The sequence below is a fragment of the Eucyclogobius newberryi genome, unplaced genomic scaffold, assembly GCF_026437365.1.
Source record: "Eucyclogobius newberryi isolate DKJ021-1_F unplaced genomic scaffold, fEucNew1.0.hap1 SCAF_7, whole genome shotgun sequence".
Taxonomy (NCBI): Eukaryota; Metazoa; Chordata; class Actinopteri; order Gobiiformes; family Gobiidae; genus Eucyclogobius; species Eucyclogobius newberryi.
In genome coordinates, this window is record NW_027316389.1 from 14,121,686 (window position 1) to 14,134,120 (window position 12,435).

The 12,435-nt window shown below is 40.0% G+C and overlaps 4 protein-coding genes across 4 annotated transcripts; 2 read left to right on the forward strand and 2 right to left on the reverse strand.

Moving 5' to 3' along the window:
* Positions 1-935: 935 nt before the first annotated feature.
* ccdc77 (coiled-coil domain containing 77) lies at positions 936-3,255 on the forward strand. The gene is made up of 11 exons (XM_072435887.1): positions 936-980; positions 1,054-1,240; positions 1,311-1,453; positions 1,515-1,611; positions 1,694-1,784; positions 1,885-1,976; positions 2,057-2,205; positions 2,295-2,565; positions 2,643-2,768; positions 2,847-2,999; positions 3,079-3,255. Exons 1-11 carry the CDS (start codon positions 946-948, stop codon positions 3,223-3,225), a joined length of 1,491 nt encoding a protein of 496 aa, XP_072291988.1. The 5' UTR covers positions 936-945; the 3' UTR covers positions 3,226-3,255.
* A 920-nt stretch (positions 3,256-4,175) lies between these two features.
* hdhd5 (haloacid dehalogenase like hydrolase domain containing 5) lies at positions 4,176-6,934 on the forward strand. Its single transcript, XM_072435011.1, has 8 exons — positions 4,176-4,478; positions 5,164-5,367; positions 5,453-5,565; positions 5,738-5,831; positions 5,897-5,930; positions 6,007-6,181; positions 6,254-6,442; positions 6,511-6,934. The coding sequence occupies exons 1-8, from the start codon at positions 4,377-4,379 to the stop codon at positions 6,902-6,904; spliced, it is 1,305 nt and encodes a 434-aa protein (XP_072291112.1). The 5' UTR covers positions 4,176-4,376; the 3' UTR covers positions 6,905-6,934.
* Positions 6,935-7,523: 589 nt separating this feature from the next.
* rab19 (RAB19, member RAS oncogene family) lies at positions 7,524-9,244 on the reverse strand. Its single transcript, XM_072435013.1, has 4 exons — positions 9,116-9,244; positions 8,619-8,807; positions 7,890-8,073; positions 7,524-7,813 (listed from the first exon to the last, which is right to left on the reverse strand). Exons 1-4 carry the CDS (start codon positions 9,158-9,160, stop codon positions 7,542-7,544), a joined length of 690 nt encoding a protein of 229 aa, XP_072291114.1. The 5' UTR covers positions 9,161-9,244; the 3' UTR covers positions 7,524-7,541.
* A 1,106-nt stretch (positions 9,245-10,350) lies between these two features.
* Positions 10,351-11,992, reverse strand: ccdc34 (coiled-coil domain containing 34). Its single transcript, XM_072434908.1, has 6 exons — positions 11,728-11,992; positions 11,515-11,659; positions 11,333-11,440; positions 11,095-11,253; positions 10,881-10,998; positions 10,351-10,533 (listed from the first exon to the last, which is right to left on the reverse strand). Exons 1-6 carry the CDS (start codon positions 11,970-11,972, stop codon positions 10,367-10,369), a joined length of 942 nt encoding a protein of 313 aa, XP_072291009.1. The 5' UTR covers positions 11,973-11,992; the 3' UTR covers positions 10,351-10,366.
* Between the last annotated feature and the right edge of the window lie 443 nt (positions 11,993-12,435).

Here is a 12,435-nt window from a genome sequence, read left to right on the forward strand (position 1 = left end):
TTTCTCCTTTGAAAATAGTGAGTATTTTCGTCACAAAATCATGATTGACTTTCACAGTCAATACAATGGTTCACCGCTGGGGGTCACTACACTTTTTGAAACAACAGACTCTTTCAATTTTCCACGAAGAATAAAAGGAGGCGTAGACTTCCGCCTTTTAAATTTTTTGTGCTAAGTAGGTAACCATGGATGTATAAAAGTAACAAACGGTAAGTAACAAACACAACTTATTTTCTCAAAACAAACTATAATTTATTCAATTAGTTCACTTTAAAACCTTAAAAACACAATGTGATTTGCAAATCGTCTTACTTTTATTAAACAACGGTGTACGCATCACAGATACTATCTACACAACAAAGCAACAGAATGTTGCTTTAATTTTTGTAAACTAGCTACTTTTAGCATAAAGGTGATAATTATTAACGTATATGATGTCCATGGTATGAAGCGTCTTCTCAACAATGTTAGTACAACATTCATCCAGTTATTTTACTATCACAATAACTGAATGAATAGTTAACGTGACTCTCAAAGAAACACCAAACACTGGCGATTGATCTAATTTCTGGAGTTATCAGATTATATTATCATTATTGTCATGTAAGAAGTCATCTAATGTGAGTAATCTGATTACTTTCTGATTGTTCACACCTGTACAGACGTTGAGGTAGGAACAAGGGTAGTAGCAAAGACAAAATTAAAGTAGAAATGTTAACGTTTAAAAGTGTTATTTTAAAATGTAATTGCTCTTTGTTTTCCAAATACAACAGTTGCGCTAAAATTCCATTAACTTACACATGTCATGTTACTAGGTGTTTTTGATTTCTTCTGTGCACATAAAAACACCAAAAATCAGATCTGTTTATTATAGTTATCAGATTTTTTTCTGGCCATGTAAATGCAGTTTTTTGAAGTGTTTACATTGCTTTTTTTCAGCTTAACATGGGATCTCCAGCAAAAGACGTTTCCTCATACAGGTAAACCATATCAGCCACAATACATCATTTGTTTTGTTATGTTCTTACATTTTCTGTATTTCTATCTAAAAAGGGGCCATGCACACACACCTGGTAAGGCTCCAGAGTCTCCACTTCCTTCAATCCACGAGCGCCTGGCGTATCTGCGACCCTCCAGGGAGCTGCTCGAGTTTTACAGACAGAAAATTGCACAGTTTGATTCTGAACATGAGGAGCTGCTGCAAATGTTGGAGAAGTACAAAGGCGTCACGGACGACCAAGTGAGAGACGCGGAATGGTAACCGTCTCTGAGAAATTGATACTGATACTTAAATTATTTTATACTTGCAGCATAAGTTACAGTGGGAACTACGCCAGCGAGAGGGAGAGATAACGCAGCTGCAAAATGCTTTGAGTGATATGCAAGTCTACCTTTTTCAAGAGCGGGAACAATCGCTGCGGCTCTATGCTGAGAATGACCGACTAAAAATCAGGTAGGTTTACTTTTTACTTCTAATGCAAACTTGAACCCTATTCATTCCTTGTCTTGCACAGAGAATTGGAGGACAGAAAGAAAATCCAACACCTTCTTGCACTTGTGGGCCCTGACACAGGCGAAATTACTTATTTTCATCGTGAACCACCACACAAAGTATATTCCTCATATCTTTTATTATCATGCATAGATAGATGTTGGCTAGTTGTAAATTATTCATATTTTATGTATGTTTCAGGTTGCTATCACACAGAGGACTACAGAGTCAAATTTAGAGGAAAATCTTAGTCTGAGACCAGGAAAATTAAGACCTGCTGTGAACAAAAAAGGTTTGAAATGTTCATCTTTATTTTTGTATTTTATAATTTGGTTGTTTGGTTTTGAAATGCTATTGGCTGACTATGTTTAACGCTGCTTTGTTTTTACAAGGAGAAAGTAGTAGAAAGGCCAGAACTGCAAACGGGGCAAATTACGAAAGTCTGGAACAATGCAAGTACGATAATGAGACCTTGTTACTACAGGTTAGATTGCACTTAGATTAATTAAAATTCTGCTTTTGTCTTTAGTATTCTGGTGTACATTCAAATTCATTTTTTTCCAGGTGGAGGCGCTGCAAGCTCAGATGGAAGAACAAACTCGGCTGGCCAAAGAGCAGGTGGAGTGTTTGCTTGAAGACAGAAAGATTCAAACAGAGGAGGCACAGACTCAACAGCAGCGAGACCAGGAGCATGTAGCAGCTGTTACGGAGAAGTAGGTTTTGGATGGTCTTGTCTATGATTTTTTTTCACATTCATTAAAATAAATAAGACTTAATTTGTATCTTTTTTACAACTGGACAGATTGCAACAAACTCAGAATTTGCTATATGACAGCACTAAAGATTTCCTACAGTTGAAGTGTGACACGCGTGCCCTTGAGAAGAGTTGGATGGCTGAGAAGGACAAGCTGCTGAGGGAGCTGGATTCTTTCCACCGCCGCCTCAGAAAACCAATCTCCACTGCTGATCCTGAGCTGAGCAGAGCGTGGCAGCCCACCAGCAGCACGGCTGTTCTGGGGAATCGCCCTCAACATGTGCCACAGCAAATGTCACAACATAAGGAGGAAGTAAAGGTATAATGACTATTGAAATATGATTTGATATTTACACAAATGTTGCTATTGTAGTTTGATCCTTTGTGCGTCCATAGGCATTGCAGGAAGACTTGAAGCAAGCCCATCGACTGGCAGAGATGTTTAGAGAACAATGTGTTACTCTCGAGACAGAACTGGCTCAAATCAGAGAGGAGGGTGATGTGGGCAGGGAAATTTTTAAGGTAGAAATCGTTCATATGTAGATTTTGTGACAGTTGTCCCTTTTGTGTTCATATACAAATGTGTCTTCTTTTTTTTAGGACCGTTCAGATAAAATGGCTAACCGTCTTCAGCTTATGACCCAACGTTATGAAGCTTTGGAGAAAAGAAGAGTGATGGAGGTAGAAGGATTCAAGACTGACCTGAAGCTCCTCAGACAGAAACTCAAAGATGTAGAAAAACAACTTCTCAAGGTTTGTAATATTATAATGGTACATGAATGTGCTGTGGAAAGTTTAAAGTTATTGAACATTCCTTTTGTATACACTTTAGGTAACTCTGAATGTTGGACCTAATCAGGATTTAGCGATCCTTCATGAAGTACGTCAGACCAACAGCAGAACAAAAAAGGTCCAGGATGAGCTCAAGACGCTGAAGGCTAAAATCTATGGACTGGAAAACGAACTGCGGTTTAGCTAAAGATTTGTTATTCTACGTGCACATTTTGTACCATGTCTTTTGCAATATATTAATCGTTGTGCTTTGGCGTTTATGAATGATGGGTTTTGTTGCTATTATTGTAGTTTTTAAAGTAATAAATAAACCTAAAAAAGCTTTTAATATTTGAGCAAAATCAATGACTAATATATGTATTGCACTCTGAAACTAAATTTGGAAAGTGGTTAGTATTTAGTTACAAGACATTTTGCATCACACATTTACCAGTACTGTATTTTAAGTCCACCACCACATTGGGGCCCATTTAAGATAAGATAATCCTTTATTGTCCCACATGGGGAAATTTCATTGGTGTAACGCAGGAAGATACAGAGGTAGAAACAGAAGAAAAGAACAGATCACTTATAGGAAGTCTGAAAAACACTTTCAGTAGAAGATCTATAAACAAAAACTCCCATAGACAATTAAATAAATACATAAATACCATTGCATGTGATCACGACAGTAATTGCACATGAATATGTGTCACGACAGCACATAGATTGGACATGAATTTCACAGTAATTGCACATGAATCACAACAGTAATTACACATATGACGGAATTGCACATGGTGAGGTCAGAATTGCGAGTGTTCAGGACTAACAGTGTTTGTTATAAAGTCTGACAGCAGCAGGAAGGAAAGACCTACGAAACCTCTCCCTCCCACAGCGAGGGTGGATCAGTCTCTCACAGTCTCTCACTTTATGAAATTACTTTGACTTATGTATTTTGACACAATAATACAGGGGTTTTGAAGTTAGATGTGGGAGCTGTCGCTTGCATATACAATTGTTTGATCGGCCAGGGCAGTGGGGTTTGTTGATGTAAGAGTGAGAACTTGCCTTTTGGAGCTGAACACTAGAGGGCAGTGTTACGCATTTAGAGTACAGCCCAGCGAAGAAGATTAGCGCATGCGCAGTTCTATGTGTACATTGAGTTCAGAAAAATGCTCTTCTGGACTTTAGTTGGGGGGAAAAACCTCGGGCTGCTGTAATTTCTGTGTGTCTGATATAAACATGTCTTGCTCTTTAGCTCGCCCGTATAGTTAGCATCCGCCCGGTCAGTTCAAGCCAGCGTTTTATGTGCAGGAACTATTTATTCTCTCCTGTTTCTGCCAACAAAGCACCAGAATGCAAAGACTAAAGTTATGGAAAAGTGGTTGGCAGTTGCTCAAGTTGAGCTTTGAAGGAGCATCAACACAAGTGAGCAAGCCCTCACGAAAGTACAGCCAGGTAAGTGTAAACGTGTGCATTCTGACCCATAATAGATCCATGATTCTGACAGAACTTTAGAGGTCAAGGGTCACAAGTTGAAAAGGCGAATCTCGTGGAAATTACCACATTCATGAGCTTTTAAACATGTTGTAAGTGTTCCCTCTTCATCAGCTTACTCTACGTTGCTTTTTAAATGATTGTTGCCAGTTTGAATTCTCCTCTTATCCAGTTGTCCTGTAATAAAAGGCTTTGAAGGCTCAGAATTTTTTTCCTACCCCCTATCCCCACCCACATCTCTGTACTTAGTTGCTATTGTTAAAAAAAGAAATCAGGTCATACATGTAGGATTCAAAAATGTTGTGCAACTATTGCCACAGCCACTATGAAGAGCATATCAGTTCTGCAATTTTGAACAGGAAGCCAATGAACCAGTTTCTATTAATAAGCAGTTTTACATCAACATTGGATTTTATAATGAATGAAATGTAAAATAACAATCCCCAGTTGTATAGTATAGTTTAATTCTAAATGGCTGAAGAAAGCTTAGTGTGTGAATCACTTACTTTGAGACAAGCTGTTTACGCTTTTTTGTTTTTTTTAACTAAATTGTTGGGTTTTTTACCTCTTTTCATTGGTAATATGACCCGTGGTTAATGTGTGACTAAATATTTCCACACTCTCTCTGCTTCACGCCCCTTCTCAGGGCCCCAGTCCTTTTGGGCTCCTCTTTGATATCGACGGAGTGCTGGTTCGGGGCAGGACTCCAATCCCTGCAGCCAAGCAATGCTTCAAGAAACTAGTGGATCACAATGGAAAATACAAAGTGCCTGTGGTGTTTGTTACTAATGCTGGAAACTGCATGCGACAGACCAAAGCTGAGCACCTGTCACAACTGTTGGAGGCAGAGGTAAACAATTAGAATGATACCATCCTGTTCACATGCATATTATAGTTCATATTAGTCTCTAAATGTGTCTTTGTGGTTCCCTCAGGTTTCTGCAGACCAGGTGATGCTGTCCCACAGTCCTTTGCGGATGTTTACTCAGTTCCATAAGATGTGTGTGCTTGTGTCTGGTCAGGGTCCTGTCAAAGAAGTGGCTCACAAGTATCCTTCCTAAGCCAACACTCTGTTTATGTTGAGCTTTAAAATTCATATCATGTTTGGTCAATGTAGTATTGTTATTGGCCATTTTTTACGCTTTTTTCCATTCAATATGCTTGTGTGTTTGCGTCATACATTTATAGGCCAGATTGTCCTTAACACAAGCTGCCCTTAGCCTGGGTTTTGAAGATGTTGTGACTATAGACATGCTCAGAGAAGCATATCCACTACTAGACATTGTAGATGTTGATAGACGTCCTAAAGATATGGTATGTGTCCAATTCCTGGTCACATTTATCCAACAATTCTCTGTTAATGTCTTTTTATTTTCTAGATACCACCCACCAAAGGGTTACGGAAAATAGATGGTACATGATTCTACACTGTAAAAAATATCTAAAGTTATACAAACTTAACTCCTTTGCCATGTGCTTGATTTCACAGCTGTCATTTTATTTGGTGAGCCAGTCAGATGGGAGACAAATCTGCAGTTAATTGTTGATGTCCTCCTGACGAGTGGCTGCCCTGGCAACGACTGGAATGCAGTGCAGTACCCTCACATCCCTGTCCTGGCCTGTAACATGGACCTCCTGTGGATGGCCGAGGCCAAGAATCCAAGGTGTGACAATATCAGATGGACATTTTAACATCCAAAACAAACATTAGCATTTTTAACATCATTTTGTTATAGATTTGGCCATGGCATGTTCCTGGTGTGTTTGGAGAATTTGTATAAGAAGGTTACAGGACATGACTTGAAATATGAAGCCCTCATTGGCAAGCCAAGTGTAGTGACGTACAACTACGCCGAGCTGCTGATTAGACAACAGGCTGAGAAACTTGGATGGACCACACCCGTTAAGAGGTTATATGCTATAGGGTAGGTACATAACGTAATATTTCTACTCTTGTACCATGATTGTATGACACTGGCTTTCTCGTCCACAGTGACAATCCGATGGCTGACATTTACGGTGCAAATCTGTACAATCGCTACCTCCAAACAGCTCATCTTACCAAAGGCCGGCCGGTGGAGGCCCCTACAGAGTCAGCAGTGTCCCAAATGTTCCCATCAGGACCAGGGAGGTCTGCGGGCATAAGCGGAGCTGAGGATGAGCTTCCTGAGGGTTGCAGCTCCATCTTGGTGTGCACCGGAGTCTACAGTAAAGACCAGGAGGAACTTCCCGCAGACCCCACTGAAACTGTTACTGAACAGAAAATCTTTCATGGTCACAGGGACTTCCGCTTTGATCCTGACCTTACACAACCGTCTTTTGTGGTTGATGATGTCAAGGAGGCTGTGGAGCTAGTGTTTCATCAAGAAGGCTGGCCCCTAGAGTAGCATCTTTAGTTTAAGTTTACTAGATTAAATCACAATTTTACTTAGTTACCGTGAGGTAACATTATCATCTATGAATTTGAAATCCTGACTGTGACATTTTAGTCCACATTTTATAAAGACAAACCCTTTTATATAACTTTAACTTATAACTGATTGTATCAGCAATTCTACATCAATTGTACTCGTCACTCAGGTCAACCATTCTCTGATTTTGAACGGTGCCACAAATAAGCTTAAATCCAATGTGCCACTCTATTTTTAAATTACAACCTTGTGTTCACCTCCATTATGCTGTGGTTGGGATTAGGGTGTGACCGCAGAATGAAGTTGATCCTTACCAGAGAATACAGCGTTACTCATAATGTCTTTACATGTGGTGCTAATTTTACTGAGGAATTTACGATATATTTTTATCATGTAGCAAAACTGTTTAAAATAAAATTGAAGCCATACTTGATAAAGGAAAGATGCAGTGTCCAATATAATATTATACATGTGTCGGTAAACAAAACACACACCAGAAATAACTTCATGAAATCAAATTGCATTCCTAACAAATGAGTAAAAAGGGGACATTTTAACAGTCTTACAGGTTAAAATACTCCCATCATTCTGTTCCTAATTGCAGTTACATAGCTCAGCATCTACAGTTCTTATCTGGCGCCAGTGTCCCATGAACTGGATGAGAACCATTCAACGTGAACTGAGGTGCCTCCAGCGAGTTCTCATCTATTGCCATCAAGCCGTTCCTCGCCATCAACTCTCTGGCCATGAGAATGAAGGCCGTCTCAATGTTCTGAGCCTCTTTGGCTGAGGTTTCCAGAGCAGCCAGTGCACTGTGTTTCTCTGCGAGGGTACAAGCGTCTTCAAATAAGACCTGTCTCTTGGCATGGAGGTCTGACTTGTTACCTGCAATCAGAAGAATACAGCTGGTCAAGTCTGGGAAAATAGCACATCAACAGGGTTTACGAATAGTGAAACATACCTATGAGGATGAGTATTACATTGGACGCTCCATATTGCTCCACTTCCCTGATCCAATGAGAAACTGATTCGAATGTGGACTGCTGTGTGATGTCATAAGCCACCATGGCCCCGTGAGCGCTGCGGTAGTAACTCTGAGTGATGGTGCGGAAACGCTCCTGACCTGCTGTGTCCCACACCTGCAGCTGCATTTAAGAAGAGATGGCAAACTTGGATTAATAAATAGCAATTTCTTACAAAATACAGTCTTTAGAGAGAAAAAAGAAACATTTACACAGGGCTTAAAGGTGCTCTATGTAACTTTTCTGGTGGTGGTTGTCTCCAGGGACACTTTGCTTGAAATGTTCCACATATCTATCTTACATTTATTCAATTACAGTTTTGTAATGCTGAATTTTTTTTTGAAAAACACATTCTACTGTGGGCTTGGTCACCTTGCCACAGATCTGACCTGTAACTTGGCCTGGAAAGTTTATTTGTAGAGCCCAATTTGTTCACAGAGCGATTCTGATTCTGCATTTAAAGTGCTTTACACAACAGGAATACACAGTTTAATTTGATAGCACCAACTCTCCATCTCCGTGGAGATAAATAAGTTTAATACCATATTGTCACACATTGCAAGCTGAGGAAAAACATCTCCATGGAGACAACCTGGTGAACCCTCCCACCAGAAAAGTGACATCACGAGACTTTAGTATTTCACACATAAACGAAACGTGACACATACCTTGACTTTCTTTCCATCAATGTCCAGTGTCCGAACAGTGAAGTCAACTCCAATGGTATTCTGTTGCTTCTCAATAAACATCCCGGACTTGAAGCGTCGCACTACACAGGTCTTTCCAACATTTGAATCCCCGACCAGGATGATTTTAAAGAGGAAGTCGAAAGATTCCTCAAGCTCCAGCTCAGCAGACTGCATAGTGAAGGAGAAAAGGTTCAACAAAACACACCCTAAGCTCTGAGTGGAACAGCAGATCCAGCTCCATCTGAGTTGTGTGAATGAAGATTTGGAATATTTAAAGAATAAGCTGACACATCACATCCTTAAAGTGAAAATGAGGTGTGTTCAAGGCATTCATGTTAGATCCAGTTACCATGTATTCTTCCCCCTTCATTCTAAAGTACTTTTTGATTGGTGCAGTAGTCGTGCCCTTTAGACTCTGGCATTGGCATTGCCCTCTATTCACTTTCATTCTGGAAAAGCAGAGACACGCCTACTACCTGTCTGTGTGCTCTCCAACCACCTGCCCAGCTGCACCACTGCATCTTGGCGTGTAAAAGTAATATTTACACATGTACTTGGAAACCTGGAAGAACAAATATGAATCAATGGCCTGAAACATAATTGGCTGAAACATGAGACACAATAATGGAGGTTCTGTGACTGTGGAGAAACATGTTACATAGCCACGTACAGCAAAGAATGGTTTTGATCTTGAAGCAACCTCCCATTTTACAGCTCATAAACGTAAACACTTGACAAATCAATCGCCCTTTGGACCACACTGATATGTGTGTACTAATTATTCGTTAATTCTCTGACCTCCCAATATTCTTTATTTGTTAAAAGCCGAATCCAATATAATCCTTTTAGCATCAAACATACAAGAATCCATACAATCAATAATGCAAGAAGTATGTACATTTAAAGTGAATAAGTCAATATTGTACCTTAAGTCTTCAAATACAGTGAGCAGCGTGAGATGTAGCAAAGGAATGGGTTTCAGAATGTGCATCAGTCGCATGTGTTGTCTCTCCACCCCCGCTCGTGCTCGTCGTCATCTCAGCCCACTGGAGAACAAGACACAGCTGGACACCAAACAATGAGTGTGTGTGTGTGAACGCCTCGACCAGGCCACAGGCTCAGGTCTATCTGCGGCCGGGACCACACACCACAGGCTGGGAATCGCTTGCATGTAGAGATGGTTTCGATGATTAACATGGAAGCGATGCAATACATTTCAAACATAGGACTCATTTTTATCACACATCATAAACCCAGCTATCTTAGGTTTGTATGTTTGGACCTGATTGTATTACTGTGTGGAGACATACCATACTAGTAAAGAGCAAATTGTGGCAGCCAAAAGCATTAAAATGTTATAAAACCATTGTGATAAAATGTACTTTTTACACCATGTTCAAAATAAATGTTGTTTTATGATCGCAGTATTAAAAAAACAAGCTTAATTAACAGGAAGGATCCACATTTTATTCTTTAATTAACCCCAACACCAAAAGTGTGATGTAGGAAATACATGTAAGAAACTAGATTTGATATAAAACTTGTAATAACAACAGCATGAAATATTTATAACAATATAACACTTTAGGGGCCTCAAACTCATATTGGGCCAAGCATAACTACAGTGACTTTCAAAAATGAAAGTAGACATGATCCGTATTACATTTATATTGAATCCCAGTCGGTCTCCGTGAGCGTCTGCAGCAGTGTCATCTCCTCTGCTGCCACTAAGAACTTGGCTGCCTCGAATTACAACTGGCGCTGCGTTGTCCATTAGGTTTTCTCTGCGCTTTTCCGTCCGTTGTCTTGTTTAAAGTTTCAGGAGGGGCATGAATTGGTTTCCAAGGAATGGGATTGTAGAAGCTGGGTGATGGGTACAATTTTCCATGTGAACCTGTAGCAGAAAATGGTTTGCATGCATTGGTGTTTTCATAAATCTATGTATCGTATTTTCCGGACTATAAGTCGCACCTTTTTTTTTGGCCGTGGTGCGACTTATACTTATACTCCGGAGCAACTTATATGTGATATTATTTGTTATTTTCACACTTGCAACCGCATTTTATACTCCAATGCAACTTATATATGTTTTTTTCTTCTCTATTGGTGCGACATACTCCGGAAAATACGGTATTGCTATGAGGCTCTGAAATAAGGTATGCGGAGGTTACTGGTAAATTTAATACTGTGACCGCTAACGTTTAAGTGACAGGCACAGTATAAGGGTGAATATTTACTTACAAGTCAATTTAGGATTGTCTGTGTTCTTTGTGTTGGCCTGATTAAGCCATTCCTTGAACTTCTCTTCTGCCCTCCTGCGCTGTTCCTTTTCTTGCTTTTCTTTTAGTGCCACTTCCTCCTATCCACCAAATACATATGTATTACATCCTTATCAAATGCAATATATGGGTGAATGAACTGCTAAAATTGGTATGTTGGTAAAATCAACTCTTACCTTCTGTTTCTTTAGTTTTTCTGCCTTCTCTTGATTTTTCTTTTGAAGCCATTCTTTGTACTTTTCTTGTGCTTTAAGTTCAATCTCCCTCTGCTTTTCCATTTGCATCATCAGGGCTTCACGCTCTTTACTTTGTTTTAGATCTTGTTCCTGCTTCTCCTGCAATACACCATAAAGTGAAACACATTCAGAAACAGCAGTCACTGTGTTACGTTCATGTCCACAAAGAGTTATTTACCTGTTCTCTTTTCATCTTTAACCATTCCTGAATCCTTTGATTTATCACAGCAACCTTCTGCTTGTGCTCCTTTTCTTGTTGTCTTTTCTTTTCATGAAGTAACCGCTCCTGAATGACAATAACCACAGTAAAGTAAAGTAAACTGTCATAATGTCATCATGTTTAATGGAAATGAGTCTTGCCTCCTCCGCTTTCTTTTCCAATTTGATCTGATCTTCTTTGGCTTTATTGAGGAGCCACAGTTCCCAAGCACTGAGTGTAGGTGGAGTTTTCACTGGCAGTTCAGAACTTAGCATCTGATCTGAGGGTGTTTTTGGTAGCTCGCACCTGCACAATATATACGAGTTTAGGGTATACACTGGTTCAGTATTAGGCATATTCACTTTTCAGCTCACCTTTCTGACAACATTGAGATATCCATTTTCCCTTGAGGCGAGGACTGTCCACTTGATTGACTCGTGTTTTCTCCACTGTCGAAACTATCGTGATAGATGGGGGACAAGAGAGAGAACGTGTCTTCGTCATCAGAAAGGACGCCGACATCCAAATCCAAAGGGACAGGTTTGATAAAGCCCTTTTCGCGACTCCTCGACTTCTTCAATGGAGTAGAGCTGAAACCATTTGACGCGGAATAGGACATTTCTCTCTCCTTCTCAAATTAGCTGCTGGAAGAGGCAACACAGACAAAATGCTGTCATTCCGAAAGCTTTGAACGTGACTTTACAAATTTCCCAGCTCAGACACTTTTCACAGCTAACCTAGCATCAGTGCTAGCCATAGCAACAACTTGGCTAACAGTTAGCTGCCAGTGCTATCGCGTTACACACTAGTTGTTGTCAGTTAATCTAAAGAAAAAGAGCGTGGTTTAATAACAACCCACAATTGCCGTTGGTCTGTAACTTGTATTATTCTTACCTTACGCCTGCTTTGTAAGACTATTGTTACTAGAAGTCGTTCACTGATTTTGGCTAACAACTTGCCACGCCCCCACGCGGCAGCGAGTGGACGCGGTTGCCATGACGCCGCCAGCAAGATTAGCAACATATTAAGCAGACAAGAACCATATAACCCTCCTCTACTACTTCAGATTTAGATCATTAAAA